Below are 18421 nucleotides of genomic sequence, written 5' to 3'. Positions count from 1 at the left end.
TATTACCAGGAATGCATTCTTATGCACTTTTACAATTATATTAGTGAAAATTTGTCCATTTATCATAAAACAGTAGCCATTTTTCATTCTTTATGTTAGACCTTCTGGGCTGTACCTACCTCATTTGTTAGTATTAAATACCCTTCTTACGAAAATTAACGAGAAATGGAAGAAAAAGAATTATAATTAAAAGACTTGAATTCTGTTAATGGCGCGACTTATTGGCATATACATTTTCAGATAGATTGCTAATCAATTTCGTTTTGCATGTATTTTTTTATCTAGAGGCTAAAAAGCAGCGGAAGAAGAAGTCATTACCAGGTGAATAATTCTAAATAATATCTATCTATCTATATATATATATATATGTATACATATTCTTATTGTTTTTATCTCGATATATAATTATGTGTACATTATACACATATACGTTACTATTAATATCAAGAAATTGATCGAATTCTCAAGGCAGTATTCCGTTTTCTTTTATCTCTCACTTCATCTTCTTCATTTTTCTATATCATTCGGCGGGTATATTTTCTTTTTTCTATGTTATTTCGATTAATTGTACCTACGACCTTATACTATGTGTATACTAATGTTGCGTATGAAAGAATATTTTATCGCATTGGCAATATTCGATTAAAGTCGATTTTCCCTCTCTTCATTGAGCACAGTTTAAGTGTACTCGGACCTGGGATATATTGCGCGCTTTGAAGCAATAATATTAACTTAAAATAATGAAAATCATGATGAGGGTGGACACTACGCGTTTTATTTAAAGGACATGATCTCGTATTATATCGATATATTGCTCGCTACTAAATACGTTATATCCAGGACCGAGTGTAAAAGAAGAAATGAAATTATACTGTCCACGCTTCCGTATTCCCTATTGATTTTTGCGTGTTCTATTGGCAGTGGTTTATATGCATTTGACACGTTAGCGGCTATCTCGTTCTTGCATTAGCTTCTCGTTTTCTGCATTTTAGTAATGATATAAACACCCGTGGTTTTAAATCTGTGTTTTTAACATGTAACTGCTGTGCCACTTAATCTTAATCATTTTTCATTAAACTTCTATCCATTAACTCGAATAGCATCCACTATTTTTATTAGAATGCTTTTAACAACTTGGTATATACTCATGCTAAGTTAACGATCGAGGTTCAGTCGGCGTTGCGATCGATTAGCAGTCAAGCATGATCAGAGTCTTTGCTGAGGTGCGAGTAGAGATTGATCACTCGAGTCGATTGAGCCTCGATTGGTATATAGCGATGGAACGTGGTCTAATCTTGGCACTGTAAATCAAGGAGAGGAGTCGGTAGAGATTACCGGGAACAGTCACGTGACGGGAAGCGGCGGCGGAGGCGGTGGAGGTGGCGGCGGTGGCGGTGGCGGCGGTGTGTGTGGCAAGCACGAGGGCGGCGAGAATCATCACGCGGCCGCACCCGCGAGCGCCGGGGAGAGCGGGAAGAAAGAAAAGAGTGTTCTGCAAGCCAAGCTAACTAAACTCGCCATACAGATCGGTTACGCCGGCTCGACCATCGCGGTGCTCACAGTCGTCATTCTAGTCATACAGTTCTGCGTGACGACCTTCGTCATAGAGGGCAAGCCGTGGCGAAACACGTACGCCGGTGATCTGGTGCGGCATTTGATCATCGGTGTCACGGTGCTCGTAGTCGCCGTACCCGAGGGTCTTCCTCTAGCCGTCACCTTGTCACTTGCTTATTCCGTCAAGGTGAGATTACAGGAATTTTCTCTTGACTTTACGGAAACCATCATTCTTTTTTCCTCTTTGAGACCGTCCGTTTCTTTCTGTGCAGAAAATGATGAAGGACAACAATCTGGTGCGTCATTTGGATGCCTGCGAAACGATGGGTAACGCCACCGCCATTTGCTCGGACAAGACCGGCACCCTGACCACGAACCGCATGACCGTGGTACAGTCGTATATATGCGAGAAGATGTGCAAGACAACGCCGAATTTCTCGGACATACCGAGCCACATCGGCGAGTTGATCCTGCAGGCCATCTCAATCAATTCGGCGTACACGTCGCGGATAATGGAGTCGCCGGACCCTACTGAATTGCCGTTACAGGTTGGCAACAAAACCGAATGTGCCTTACTTGGATTCGTATTAGCCCTGGGCAAGAAATATCAAACTGTGCGGGACGACTATCCTGAGGAAACCTTTACGCGGGTGTATACGTTTAATAGCGTAAGAAAGAGCATGTCTACCGTTATCCCTAGAAAGGGTGGTGGATTCAGGCTCTTCACCAAGGGCGCTTCCGAGATCATCATGAAGAAGTACGTATATAATTTCATTCTAACATTTACATTGTTTTACAATTTAGAAAAATTTAAGTTCTGCGCGCGATTTCAATCATTTCTCGGCAATTCAATAATTTTTTTTTTTTTTTTACAAAAACTATGTGTTTTTCAAAAGAGAAAAATTTACTGATTTATTCGACCGATTTAGTATCCTGAAATTGATTTCTTTTTCTTTGAGATTAAAGAGGAATTTAGAAACCTGATTGACTTTATTACAGATGTGCCTTTATATATGGTCGCGAGGGTCATCTGGAGACGTTTACCAGAGATATGCAAGAACGTCTAGTAAAGAACGTGATCGAACCTATGGCATGCGACGGGCTGCGTACCATCTCCATCGCTTATCGCGATTTTGTTCCTGGCAAGGCGGAGATCAATCAAGTTCACATCGACAACGAGCCCAATTGGGACGACGAGGATAATCTAGTGAACAACCTCACCTGCCTGTGCATCGTCGGTATCGAGGATCCGGTGCGTCCCGAGGTACCGGATGCGATCAAAAAATGCCAAAAGGCCGGCATCACTGTGCGCATGGTTACGGGTGACAATATAAACACCGCGCGATCCATCGCGCTCAAGTGTGGTATCCTGAAGCCGAACGAAGACTTCCTCATTCTGGAGGGCAAGGAGTTCAATCGCAGGATCAGAGACAGCAGTGGCGAGGTACAGCAACATTTGCTGGACAAAGTGTGGCCAAAATTGCGAGTATTGGCCAGATCGTCTCCCACCGACAAGTACACCTTGGTGAAAGGCATCATTGACAGCAAGGCGACCGAAAGTCGCGAGGTCGTGGCGGTAACCGGCGATGGCACGAACGACGGTCCGGCTTTGAAGAAGGCCGATGTCGGTTTTGCCATGGGTATCGCCGGCACGGACGTCGCCAAAGAAGCGTCCGACATCATACTGACAGACGATAATTTCTCGTCGATCGTGAAGGCGGTTATGTGGGGCAGAAACGTCTACGATAGCATCGCCAAGTTTCTGCAATTCCAACTGACCGTCAATGTGGTCGCCGTGATCGTCGCTTTCATCGGTGCTTGTGCCGTGCAGGACTCGCCGCTTAAGGCGGTGCAAATGTTGTGGGTAAACCTAATCATGGACACATTAGCGTCCCTCGCCTTGGCCACCGAATTGCCTACGCCCGATCTACTCCTCCGTAGACCGTACGGTCGCACAAAACCACTCATTTCCAGGACAATGATGAAAAATATTCTCGGTCAGGCCTTTTATCAGTTGGGTGTAATTTTCACACTTCTTTTCGCCGGTGAGTATTCCTTTCCCTCTTCCTATGACTCCACGATCTCGCCAATTTGCTTCGTCGAACTTCCATCGTTCGATTTTATTGAATAAAATGTTCTAAAGTTTTCATGAATGGCTGCCGCAGGTGATCTGATGCTCGACATCGACACGGGTCGCGGAGTGGCGGCGGCAGGCGGCGGGCCCACACAACACTTCACCGTCATCTTCAACACGTTCGTCATGATGACTCTCTTCAACGAATTCAACGCTAGGAAAATTCATGGTCAACGCAATGTCTTCCAGGGAATATTCACCAACCCCATCTTCTATACGATTTGGATCTGCACGTGTTTCGCGCAAGTAAGTTATCAATTATTCTTTCTCCTATCTATTATTATGATTGCGATGTAAGGACGGCGGATCACTGGATCAGAATTGATAAATTATCTCGCATAATAGCAATTTTATTTATTTATTCATTGATACATTGCAAAACAACGATAAGCAACTTGTTTTTTAACGATAATTTAAATAACATTGTTTTTTAATAAACAATTGTCTGTTTCTTTTGCTTATAGGTGTTTATCATACAATACGGTAAAATGGCATTCAGCACCAGAGCGCTCACGTTAGACCAGTGGTTGTGGTGCCTGTTCTTCGGAATCGGTACGCTAATATGGGGCCAAATAGTTACGACTATTCCTACACGCCGAATTCCCAAAATTCTTTCGTAAGTTAAAATTATGTACTCAAATACACTTACATATACCTACATACAAACACGATTTCTTTTGTTTGATCTTTGAGCACGAGGTTTATTGCAAAGAGAGAAATGAACAAAACTGCATACTCACAACACTTGATGCTTTTCTTTTTGTAGAGAACGATTTATTTAAAAATGAGATTGTTTAAGATTTAGTTTAAGTTTGATAACCGTGCAATTTCCAAAATCTATAATAAAAATTCTGACAATATTGATCACGCACGAATATATATATTATAATTATGAAGATTTATATATTTATATTAGGTGTTGGAATTAATTCGTAGCGTTTTACAAGTGATGGGAAGTACTTTCATTAATGTATTTTTTAATGCTCATGTGAAATAAATAACATTCTTTCATTAAAAAACGCTACGAATTAATTCCAACACCTAATATATATATATATAATTTATATATATATATATATAATTGAAATTTTTGCATCATATTTTTAAAAATCATAAATATCAAAAATAAAAAAAAATGTAAGGTGAATGAATGTCTTTTGTGATCAGTAAAGTCAATATTATTAACACGTCAGCTCAAATCCGTAAAGCTTAGAGTAAATATAGATATATATCTATATGGACTATCTACGGAATTGCTATCTAATCTACTATTATACGTGAATTAGCATTCTAAGTTTTCATCTCATTAGCGATAGATGCCTTTGCATGCCAAATCTAGAACTCACTCGTGCTAATCAGTACAAACACATACATATATATTATATATATATTATATATATATATATATATATATATATATATATATATATATATACCGCAGGATTAGTAACAGTTTATGTCGACTTCCGAAGAATGTTACCTCCCATATGCAAGCTCGCGTGATTGTTTTACTTTGGTCCGGAATAGAAATCTTTAATGAACCTGTAAAGTAATCTCGAAGTAACTGTTACATATAAAATTCAATTATATTCGTATTAACAAGTTGGACCTGTATAATTATAAAATTATAAATTAACGAATTGGCAGTCTAATTGGATAATTATATATAGATACTGTAATAAAAAAGATAATCACACTCGTATCAGACTAGAGATTGATATTAAGATTAAATTGAAATTTAACCAACCAAAACAAAATTTATTAAGCTTGATATTGGTTTTCTTCTTCTGATTGGTTAAATTTCATTTTAATTTCTAATTTGATACGAACATTAGGATTCTCATAGTCAGCATATAATTATGTTTATATTAAAATAAAGTCATCGTGATGGCGAAAATTTCAATAAAAGTGTAAGATAATTTTAGAAATGATTCTACTTCAAAAATTACTTAATACTATAATTGGCAGCAATCATATCGTTTCTCCGATCATAAATCACCAACAATCGTGATCAAATGTAAATGATCACGCACGCTGAGATGAACCCCATCCCGGGTATTCCCTCGCTCCTCCAACCTGTAAGTAATTTGGCCTTAATCGTTGCATGATTACAGCCATCTTGGAAATCTACTTACTTGTTTGTATAAGCGATGTCGAGCTGGCGACAGCGGGCGTTATGTTGTCGTAAGCACTAACCGAAGTTCGATGCATAGCGCACGATCTTGAATATTCAACGAGACGGACTGGAAAAAAAACAAGAGTTTATTTAGCTTAATAACGCGATTATTCGATAATTAATTTAAACTGAGCATGAGGAACAATTCAAAAAGAATCGCGCGATCAATAACGCTTATTAACACACGCTCTTTCACTCGATTCGTTGAATTTACGCGATCTCTCAGCGTTCTTTCTTTCTCTTTCTCTTCTTCTTTTATCCTTACATCTCCTTTTACCTCATCCTGTTCCTTATTTAATACGTTCTCTCCTCTTTTCCATATATATATACACGTACACAATCATGCCTGACTGGATATGACTCTCTATAGTGACTCTAATTGTCTATACCTGTCAATGAAACCAACGTAATCTCGGTGAGGATCATTCTTTGATGCTATAAGCAAGGAAAAAGTATTTTCATTGAGAAAGAAAAGATAAATCACTGTGTTGACAGAAAAGGGTTGCAGTATTGGAATTTTGAAAACTCATGACATAGTTTTAAAGAATACATATAATTAAAAATGTAACATGGAAGAAAAAGTAAAGTTATGCACACATATTTACTATTCTAATTAAAATAAATTTAGAATTTTAATCCTTCATCTCTAATTTGGGTCTTTTAGACACGAATGAAACTTGACTCTCAAATTTCTTCTTTATTTTTGTTCAAATTTCAAAATTTCAAGATTTTAACATTTGAGTTAAAAAAAACTATTTGGTAATATAATGGAGATGTTGAAAAATAATCCTGAAATTTTCCACATTTTTTGAAATCTAGAACAGTAAAAAAATTTGAACAGAAAAGACAGAAAGATTGCAAAAATGGAGGGATTAAAAATATGATTGCAGAGGATTAAAAGTGCTCTACTGAAAAGTTATTAATTTTGAAAAATGTCACTTTTCTATCAATGTAGCGAAATATTGAGAACGAAAAGATATAAAAACTTTTTTTTACTTGCTTGCTGTATTTGAATTTAAAATCTAAACTCGCCGATTATAATAATTTCGATTATTCGTACTACTCTTTCGCATCGATACCTTTTTCTCTCTCTCCTATATTTCTCTTTTTTCTTTTTTTCTTTTTTTTTTTTTTTCTTCAAGCTGACAGCTCCTAATACGCAAGAGAAGTACGGTTCGAATGCCGCCGCATGCGAGAAGCTCGCCCGTGTAACAGGCGAGCGGGTTAATCTCGCGTTGAGTCGAGAATATACACGCTTTTTGCCGCTACTCTGTGTACGCGAGCCGAGGGCACTACTAAAATGCTACACGAGCGGAAGGGTCAGCTAGCCAAAGGTTACAGGGAGTGTTCTCTCGCGAAGCTTTTACCGCCGTGTATGTAGTACGGTACATGTATCCGCTTGTATAACACAACGGTACCAGCCCGGCTATTCATGTTATTAGTATGCGTGTGTGCGTGCATGTGTGTGTGTGTATGCGTGTGTGTATGCCGTTTCGTAGGTGAACAGAAACCCGATATACATATTTCCCTTCGATATATTGTATGATATTGTACATGCATCTATCGCGTCCTGGCATCGTCCAGGACGGCGAGAACCGATGACGTGCGCTCGCTATATATGGAGAACAGAAAAGAGCAATTCCCGTCGGGTTGGTCTCTGAGTTCACGTGTATTTCCGATTGATTTTTGAAGGAGATGAAACATAATTCGGCGGTAAATAAATTCCTTCGTTTTTAGATTATCTTTGTTTTATTTGATTTTTTTTTTCCTTGCACGTGGACGTTAATTATAACGTGAATTTACGGATCGGCCCGATACATCATTCCGTCCATCGTCGAGTGCTGTTCTCCACGAGAGAGCCTGTGCGAGTGCCTATAAATAGCGACAACAGGCGGCACGTAGTCGCATCGGCACTACGCGCCTTTTCACGCCTGTGTGTCGCTCAACAGGTAAGAATCGCACTTGCTTTTTGCCAAAGCGACGACCTAACGCAAAATTGACGACGTGTCCTGAAAGACTAGAAATAACGGAGAAGACGACCCGACGATGTAGAAGATAGAAAGACGAGATAGGCCAACGAAACGGAAATACAATGCGTTAACACACTCGTTAAATTCATATAACGTCAAATTAAACCCAATTTGAGTTATTTTCAATCTACTTTGTTTATTTTTAATTATTTCTTTAGATCGTCACTGCTCCTACTCATTATGACGTTAATTTAACTAAAACAATGAAGTGAAACAATTTAACTCAAGAATATGTAGATATTAAATTTGACTCAGTTTATTATTTACTAAGTGCACACGTTAATATAAACGTTGTTTACTTTGAAATTAACTATAGAAATGATTTAATTTACATTTTGATTCATATGGAAGTTAAAAATAACAAAATGTTATTTAACTCAAAGGTTACCATTGTTCCTTTGATATGTAACACTGCAGAACAAAGGTATGTGGTGGTTTATCAAAACAGAATGTTATCTGTACCTCATCGTCGAGGAAAGCTTTGAATCGGGAAAACTAACGTCACATCGGATACGAAGAAAAAAAATGCATTGTCTCTGTCATATCGCGCACATATAATCTTATATCTTCTCTCTCTCTCTCTCTTTCTCATTCTCTTTTTTTCACTCATTTCTCGTATTTCTTCATGCTTACTATCGGTTGTAACATGGAAGGCTGAGTCGACCACGATCGAAGAAAAATTTCGCTTTTCTAATGCTTTAAATTGACTGACTTCTTCTTGCACCGTATCACAATAGAACACACATTTTGCTCACGACATATTTGCATTTGCACCCACTATGCATCTCCCTATTCACTAACGTATGGAGTGTGCGCTAAACAGCCTATTTGATCGAAGATTGAAATAATTTTTTCTCGCGAGATTAATTAGGTACATCTTTTGTATTCCTTTAAAGTTGAATGTCTTATCGTTCCTTCTAAACTCAGAAAATAGAGTTTCTAGAACTAAAAATGTATTTGAAAATTTACATATTATTAAGATTCAAGATTCGCTTCGACCGAATATAAAATTATTTCTCTTACTTGTATTATTCACTTATCGATCCACTTTCCACTTATTATTGTTGATGGAAAACACTATTTTGAATTAGCCAGAGAATCCAAGTTTATCCAAATAGAAGTCGTAATAATGTAGGACATCGTTATAATCTTATTTGTCACTTATAAATTCACTTGATACTTAATATGATGACATCCTTATGGTATCTTTATGATGTTATCCAGGTATCTATTCTGTATTTGGAAGATAACTGAAGAATTGTCGACTCGATATTTTCGTCAACAAAAATCATCTTAGCGTGTCGTTATCAAATATGTCTATTAGCAAACATTCCGCATTTCATCATACCTTTCCGTCACGCCAATGATAGAAGTCAATCCACTGGTCAACCACATACTTACACGCACAAACATGCACCTGGTCACTATCTCATCCAATCTTATCACCGATAAATCTATTCTTTTACTTACACCATCGAGTCCCGCGTAGCGTTAGCACATCGTAAATAGATTAGGGATTTCCTGAGGAGCGAGGGGAAAACGGTGTCGGGTGCAGCGCGCCCGAGAAGAGAGCGTCGGTTGTGAAACTTCCGTCGGCTGCCCAAAAAAAGAAAGAACAATAGAAAGAAATTAACAGTACAAAGTATACTACACCATTCTCTAATCCATTCAGTTAACAGGAAGAATCCGAGTGATGAAGAAATGGTCTCATGTTTTTTTCAAAAACAGATGGGGCCGCGGCCAGCCGGATGATATCGGTGCGATCAATCTAGGAGATGAGAAATTCGACCCCGACTCGGATAAAAAGCCGCGCGCAGGACAAATTCTATGGATCCGTGGTCTAACACGGCTACAAACACAGGTAATTATCCCTATCTCTCTTTTCTCTCTCTCTTTGTCTATCTATCTATCTTTCTCTGTCACTCTGTCTCTCTCTCTTTTTCATTCTCTCATTATCTCATCATTCAACTCAAGATTCAATATTCTCTCGATTCCTGTTCTATTCACGAAAACATAAATGAGAAAACTCAACAAAAACCGCCCCCGGATCCAACGGGTTCAGGTGGCGAGACCACACGAGTCACATACGGTCCTCTTAACGTTTTTTAAATTCTCAGGACTCTTTTCTTTTCTTTTCTTTTCTTTAAATGCGGTCCATTTAACTAGAAATGCTTCGAAGCGTTTGATTGACCAATCAAAGAATGCAATGCTTTCAAAGCATTAATAGCATCAAGTGGACCGAAACCTTTGTTTCTTTCTTTTAACAGCGCACTGAAAAAGAAATTTACTAAATCTTAATACGTATTTTTTTAAATAGTAGTTACTAAGTAAACATTTATTTATAATAAATAAGTGACAGCTAAATAGTTGTACCAAATAAATACATTGGTAAATATTTTCACTTAGAACTATTCAAATATTTATTAAAATTTAGTACTTTTTTTCAGTGTGCGCGCGCAATTATTCGACGTTCGTATGCACGTCGAACGTATGCGTGTGCGTATTTCTTCTTATTATCAACAAATACGTATACAGAATATAATAAATCCACTTATACTATTTATATACTATTACCACTCTACTTATTACCATCGACGGCGACGATAATAACGAGTTGTTTCAGTTTTGACCGTTACCTTGGTTTGCATTTTCATTTGAGTTCCACCATTACCACGTTAGAGAACCGCGATCGCGTTTTTCCACACTTCGATCCGATGATACCGACGACCGTGTGCGATAAGAGTGCCTCAACAGACGATTGAACGCGTTCAAATAGACGGATCGTTAACCGCCCACTCGACAGCCCGCTCGTGAGAGCGCGCGGGAAACGATCTTTGGAGCTGAAGGAGAAGAGCGAAGAGCCACGCACGATTTTCACAAACTACACTCTCGGATCGGTGTTGCTCTCCCACTCACTCCTTCAGAGACGCGATACATCTGACCGTGTGTCTCTTACCAATTAGGACAACACGTGCACATATTCATGTACATATATCCATATTTATATTTATATATATATTTCTAAACAAGTAAACACTCAGTGTGTAAGTCTACGCCGATAAGAGAAGCTAGGTCTAATCTGTCATGTCATTATCTCAGGTAGGGGAAATCGATCGCGGGTCTCGATCGACCGGATCCGGTCGGTCGGCCCCGCGATTAGGGTGACAGGACCGAACGTAGAGAAACGGCAGACAAGAGACGATAACGCGAGATAAAAAAAGAAACGTTTTACTTGAACTCGTTACGACTCGACCAGCGTCACTGATCGCGCATGCACGACTCTTCGACGAGAACGACGCACTGATAGGGTTGACGCACATACACAATACACACATAGAGACCTGCCGTAGTAAACGCACAAATTAGTGCTTGTTCTCCGCCCGTATATCTCCATCCCCTCGCGAATACCAGCGATATGGGAGCAACGTAAGGACAGTTGGGACTAGTGTGATATCTTCATCCGCGGGATTTGCATGGGAAATCAACTGTGATTGAAGTAAACGCGTATGCGGAATAGCAAATCATAGTCGGAACGCTTTGATAATTTTCTTAGATTCGAAGATACACGAATGAGATTTTTCTTCCCTTAAGTTATACAAGGTTTACCTTCGACGTTCTTTTCGTATCTTCAAATTGAACGAAAATTAACAGAGTGTTTCATGGACCAATTCTACACAGCACAGACTCGGAGACCTAAAAACGTTCAGAGAATGTCCTATATCTTAAGAATGTTTCCAGGATGTTCTTAGGATAAAGTGTGCTGTGTGGGACCAGTATAAGATTGGAGTAAAGATGGAGTGTAGGTTTTTAAAACTGTGCAGTTTTAAAAATCTAGTCATCGTTTGTTTCGATCTATTTTATTTGACATGCAAATCTAAACGTCTTCGTCTTGTCCCAGCTCTCCTGATCGCGGTACTACTCTCTCACATCCCTCAGAGAAGATCGCGAGTGTCGTGACCAATGCGTAGGGAGAATAGAAACCACCAGGATATATCACCGATTTCTGATTGAGTCGAATTTCTCTTGATACTACTTCCTGGCGTCGACGAGCTTTCGATCTGAACACATATATATCTTACATATATTACCGCGTACATATATATTACATATATATTATATATACGTTCTTATATCCCGTACAGCTTGCATCCACAGTAGCTCTCCACAGACAGCCAGAACCAACTTAGCAGTGGTCCACGCAGTCCTCAGCCAATCTCTCTTTCTTTCTCTACTCTCTAACTCTCTTTCTCTCTGTTTGTTTCTCTCCCGTTCCCGATATCTCTTACGCTCGGTTTCCCACTCTTTTCCCTTGATATATGCTCTATCTCACTTCTTTAGCCCTCGTGAGATTACATGTCAGAATACGCTCTCGTTTCCTCGTCTCGGGAGGGCACGTCTCCGTAACCCCGAAAGTGTGCACCACTTTTCTCCAAGTCCTGTGATCGATGTTTATATCTCGCCAATCGATGAACTCAGGACACTCCCACCCCGGGGAAGATTCGCCCCTCTAGACTCTGTTGTCTTTGTAAAGTACATATCTATATATACTCTCACCGCGAAGCACTGTTTTTGAATATTCGAGTGACGTTAAGCAGGATGTTGAAATCGACCCACGTGTAAGCACCTCGTGGTAAACTTTCTTCGCCGAACTTTCTCTCACAAGAGACGTCTTTACACATCGACTTCGCCATATGATTTTCCACACTCGTCGTTAAAACGGGTGACTCTTACGTAACTCCCGCGCGGGTAACTCATGTAAAGTAGGTAGTCCCTCCCCATCTTCGTACGTAACGTATCTAAATCCGTCGCCTACAGTTACTCGTAATTAGCCGGCAAAATGAAACTTTCGTTGTTGCGCGGGGTTCAAGAACGTAATACGTAAAAGATTCATTCCACTTCGCTATTGTCCTTAGCCGCCTTAGCCGCCCGTTATTCCTATCGATTTTACGTTGAAGCGGAAGGCTCTACTCTGTCGCACAAGTTAAAGCGGACGGTGCTGAATGACGGTGTGTTCATTCGCGTCGCGTTAGGTATGTCTCCGTTAATATTAAAAAATCGCAAATCCCCAAGTCGTAAAAACGTTTCACACGCATTTATGTATTCTGTTCCAAATTACTTTTCTCAACGGTTACGATCAACAAGACGGCAACATCAGTCGATGGTCGACAGTCTATTACAGTTAGGCGTGTGCCAGAGGTAACGATTGCGGTCCGTTTCTCGTCGAAGAATCCCCGAAACACCCGATAAACTCTATACGATGATTGCGCAGCGAATTTTTTTTGCAATAAAAAAAAAATCAAATATCTATCTATATATCTAACTGTCAATCACTTTGGCGGCTCGGGCTGTGGCGCGACAAAGATAATGACTGTCGCTGGTCCGTTGCAGCTCCGTTACAGCCGGTCACGATGCGATTTAAAAATAAATAAATAAAATGTAGAACGGATGAGTTGCACGCAACGTATGTAAGAAATTCTAGTCCATCTAGAAACTCGCGGCGAATACGTATATTTCCTTTCTCTCTCTCTGTCTGTCTCTCTACCAATTTTCTCTACTTTATATTATATATATTATATATAGCTACACTATACGTACTTTCTATTCTCTTTACATTCTCTTCCCCCTTTTTTCTCTGTAACTTCGTCTGTCTCGCACAGTCAACGGTCATTAAGTGTTCAATATCACGAGAAGCACACGTTAATATAGAACGGCTTTAATAATAAAAAAAAAAAAACTAAAAGGAAACAGGAAAAAAAAACAGAACAGAAAATCGAACAGACGATTTAAGAAAGACAGAAAAGAGATAGGACAAGAAAAAAGAAAAAAAAATACAATTACCCTGGAATGTCACATGAAGCTAATGATGTAAAACTGGATGTGTCACCTACTTTCAGACGAGCAATAGAACTCTGGTGCAGAATGTATCTGTGACAGGCAGATCCCCTTCTCAGGATTACTACATGGTTAGTCCGCAAGTCCACTATCATCCGCAAGTTTGCTCATTGTTTGACCGTGTTAAATAATCTGATTAACCGTTTCTCTCTATATTTATCTATACATATATATTTTCATCGTCTTTATTTAATTCCTCTGATATATTCTAACTTTTTTTTTTTTTGCGAACACTTTTTTGATCGATATGTACCATGTACTATGATTTCCTACAAGCAGACCTTTTTCAGTTTGCCTTTTGTGTTCTCTATCTTTCTCTATCTCTATCTCTCTCTTTCTTCTACTACTACTTATTACTACTTATCTGTCTCTCTACACACGTCTCACAATGTCTGCATTTTGTTTAACAAGTAAGTGCTTGCGGACTGCGAGTTTCGATTAATATTTTTCGCCCGTGTGCTTATTATATATATACATATATATATTATTACATGCGACACCCGTCTTTGTGGTTGATTCTAAACTATCCTCCACAAATAAAAAAAGAAGAGCAGAAAACCGGCAGCCAGTATATATATATATATCGGCGTCGAACAATTTGCATCGCCATGATTATTGTCACTGCGGCAGCTAATTATATCGCTCCTGATGTATCTTTCTCTTTTTGTTCTTTTTTTTTTTTCTTTCTGTATCACCACCGCACCAGCCTCTCACTTTCTTTCTCTTTCTCTTTCTGTCTTTGTCTTGTGAATCCTGTGTCGCGTAATACGATCGTATATCGCTTCTCCCAATGTCACCAACTCCTCTGTCCTCTGTATCTCTGTCAAGCGAGACGCTAATGGAGCGCATGTACGGTAAAACGCGCCTCCCGTTTATGCGTGACAATGAGAAAAGAAAAAAAAAAGCAGCCGGCCACCGCCCACGTGGTTTTGGGAACCGTCACTGGCTGTTATTTGTTGCCGCGAGAGACACCGTTGATGACTTTGACGTCCGATGGATATACATTAACGATTACGACCGTTTTGGCTGCCGTCATACGCTTCTCTCGATTGTCTCCCTTTACCTGAATTACTTCTTTCTTTCTTACGTGTCTTTTCTCTATCTTTTCGTTCTCTTCCTCTTTGCCTCTCCCAGTCTCCATTCTTCTTTCTACTCCTCTCCCCGCTCTTTCTCCTCATTTTTCTTTTCCGTCTCAGTTCCACTAAGATGTTGCATGTACGTGTTTGTGTGCGTACTTTTTTTTTATTCTTATTTTGGCGCGTTTGAAGGTGCTCGTCAACTGACTTGGAATCAAACAGCCAAGAGCGAGCCGCGCAGCTTTCGGAGTGACGTGATCAGAGATGTACGGCGCTATAACACCGCGATGTGTGCTACCCGTTTCCTCGATACAACAGCGCTGTTCCCAGAAATGTTAGTTAAGGTTGACTGAGGTTTCAGCGATTCCCAGTCAGATATTTATGTCCTAGCTGCTGCAGGTTCTGCCTTCGCTTCTGGTTCCGTCTTCAGGAGGAGACGGAGGATCAGTTGAGCCCCGGTTAACGTTAACTAACGTTCCAAGGAACGGCCGAAAGCACACTGGAACACTGGACAAGTCTCCTTCTTTTTCTTTTGGATCTGTGTTCGCTTTCTTGTGTGAGCATCGTTTTCTTTTTTCTTTCATTTCCGGCGTACGACTCGCTCGGTCGGCCGGTCCTTCTCTACACACACGCCGTGTACATTTGCTTCCCCTTTTGTCTCTCTCATTTCTTTAATTTGTTTTTTTAATTACTGCAGTGTGAGCATTGCTGTGATGATTAACACGTGATGTACGATGTTATTACCGTACGTTGTATATCGATGTGCGCGCGTGTGACATGTATTTTTTTTTTTAATTATTGTGCGTATCTTTAACGTGGCACAGTGTGTATGTATATATATATATATATCTGTATATTCAATATATATTGCATTGTGCGTTCTGTACCGATGCGAGGGACAAACACAACTCGCTCGGACACCGAAACGCGCGACGCTCCGCCAAAAAAAAAAAAAAGAAAGAAAGAAAAGAATTTTTTTCCAACGGCGTTCGTACGGCGAGAGAATGCGCGCTCGATCGCGCGTTTCTCGAATTCGGCTCGTCGAGTCTTACACTCTACTTTTCCTCGTACATCTCTCTACATCGAAATTTTCTCTCTACTCCCGTTACTCGAAACCGCGTCAACGATCGTCAGCACACGTGTATTTGCGCTATCAATTCCTCAAAATTTTAAACTCGATTCCAATTTTCTGCGAATATTTGCTCGGACGACTGGAGTCGATAGCAAATGCGAGTCTTGGTGCTTCGTCTATTTTCGATAAGAGTGTCGCTCGATTCTGAGAAAATTTCGCTCAGAGGATACTGAGATTCGCTCAGTCCAGGTGAAAAGTTTAGAAACTTTAAAAATTGATATTTTAGGGATTATTTACTCAAGTATCTATGACAATGACTGCATTCAGCGGTAAAAGTAGCTTTCCAATTGTTATAAGATTCTTTAATATGATTGGTTTTTAAACATTTAACTTTAGTAAAGAGTGAGGGACAAAAATCAATCATACTGAAGAATCTTACAACAGAATCTTACAAGCTGCTTTTGTGTTTTTAAGAATAATTCTGTAGATCCAATAACCGTTATTGAATATGGAGAATTATTTTGAAAAACGCGTATGGATATTTGAATAAGTAATCTCAAAAATGGCTGTGTTCAGAATGTCTATTTTGTAACTGTTGCAAGTTTTCTTTGCTGAAACAAGACTATTTCTCTAGATCTAAAAGTATACTCCAATCAGCGGGAAGAAAACTTTCAACAGTAGCAAAATAAACATCTTGCTGACACTCCACTGACACTTTTGAAAAGGTGTTTCCAAACTTTTAGCCCGTAGTTTGGATATCTCAAAGTCCAACAAATTTATAATAACGTAGCTTGCGTTCATAACTGCGCGATATTTATTTTAATATTGCTTGTTTGAATCGAAAGAAGAATACAAGGATATTGTTTGACCTTTACTAGTCGGGGAAGCCATGGATACTATATATAGTGACACTGAAACAGTGTCATATTTTGAGACAAAGATACAACACTCTAAAAAATATTTCTGTGAATTTAACACCATACGGTGTTTATACAATTTTCATATTAGTGTTAATGTTAATATTTAATATATAACACAAACACGGTATGGATTGAACATCATGGTTTTTTAATCCACACCATGTTGATGTTAATATTAACACCAACATGGTGAGAATTATATAAACATCACGTGGTATTCAATCAACACCGATTTTTCAGAATGAATGAAATAATGAATTATAACTATCTTAAAGAATCTCTCAAGGAAAGCTATAAAATTTTAAAATTAAATCCCCGCCTTTTGTAAAGATTAACGGTGATCGAGATGTTAAAAAATAAGCTACAGTTTTCATATTTTTTGAATTTTCGTCATGAAACGCAATATCTGATTAGCAGCAGTCTTTTCTCACTCGATATATGTAATAACTAACTCGAATCTCAAATTGCTTGAACGATGCGACACTCAAATCGTGACTACGATATATGCACTTTGACATGTTCCACGATTCCAGTCGTGCTCGGTTTTCCTCTTTCAATCTCTCATTCGAAACTCTTTTTCTCTCTGTCTCTCTTTCTTTCTTTTTCTTTCTCTTTCTCTCGCTTGAGAGGGAGAAATCGCCTTTTTTCTGTCTCTGTAGAAGAATTGCAGTGTGAAAAACGGTGAAAAAAAGAGGAAGACGCACTAAGAAACGAGAGATTCGCGCGTCACATGATAATCTATTCGTCGACACGTGTGCGACACGCACAGGAGGGAAAAGAAACAATAAAACATTTACTCATACACCTACTCTTTTTCTCTCTACGTACATACATGTAAACACATATACATATATCACACACGCACAAAATACATTATACTAGAAACGAAAATGGAGAAAACGCGATGGAGATGGTCATTAGCGAACGCCGATGCAATCCGCGGCAAAAAAAAAAAAACAGCTGCTAATTGTGCGCGCTGAAAGAAAAAAAAAGTAGTGTTTTAGCGAAGATGTGAAAACGAAAGCAAGTGCCGAGACTGATGGTTATAATTTGTGGTTTGTTAGCCAGCGGAACCCATTCGAGAGACTGAGGTATAACGGGGCGGCAGTTTTGCCCGCCGCCACACTTATCCTGTCGGAGTACAAACAAGTACGTAGCTCATGTAGATGATCGCCTGCCGTACATATAATACGTTGTTATAATCATCAAAAACCCGCCAGTACGCGTGTACGCATATTATATTTTATCTTACTACATATAATATCGTTATACACGACGGATCGTCGACGTGCGTAACACACGATGTGCGTGCACGATGGAAACGTCTCGCCGTCTTGATCTCTCCTTCCCTCTCTGATCAGAAATTTTTCGTATTTGATTTCGGGCGCGAATCGCCCGCGCCGAATGCAAACGGGAACGAGCCTCGACGAGCACAATTCATTTTAAGTCGTAATCACACTAGAGATTGGGCAATTGTGACTGGCGATTGACAATTACTTTTTAATTAGTTTGAGTAAAGCAATTCATTGCTTTGCTCTAAATTGGTTAAAAGTAATTGGCAATCACT

At 39.2% G+C, this 18421-nt stretch overlaps 1 protein-coding gene across 23 annotated transcripts in view; it reads left to right on the top strand.

The window, feature by feature from the left end:
• Positions 1–18421, top strand: part of PMCA (plasma membrane calcium-transporting ATPase 3) — a 192607-nt gene that overhangs the window by 132842 nt on the left and 41344 nt on the right. For 14 of the 23 annotated variants that reach the window (XM_011062929.2, XM_011062928.2, XM_087414420.1 and 11 more), the window contains 8 exons: positions 286–321; positions 1314–1741; positions 1827–2311; positions 2554–3599; positions 3720–3934; positions 4153–4304; positions 9623–9755; positions 13789–13857. In XM_011062929.2, the coding sequence (XP_011061231.1) occupies positions 286–321; positions 1314–1741; positions 1827–2311; positions 2554–3599; positions 3720–3934; positions 4153–4304; positions 9623–9755; positions 13789–13857 (2564 nt within the window). Of the gene's footprint in view, positions 1–285; positions 322–1313; positions 1742–1826; positions 2312–2553; positions 3600–3719; positions 3935–4152; positions 4305–9622; positions 9756–13788; positions 13858–17918; positions 18004–18421 lie in introns of all 23 variants that reach the window. The other 9 variants (XM_011062931.2, XM_011062930.2, XM_087414425.1 and 6 more) reach the window with 4 other exon arrangements.

This window comes from Acromyrmex echinatior, chromosome 16 (assembly GCF_024713525.1).
Source record: "Acromyrmex echinatior isolate Ae372 chromosome 16, ASM2471352v2, whole genome shotgun sequence".
NCBI lineage: Eukaryota > Metazoa > Arthropoda > Insecta > Hymenoptera > Formicidae > Acromyrmex > Acromyrmex echinatior.
This window is presented reverse-complemented; position numbering and strand designations above follow the sequence as displayed.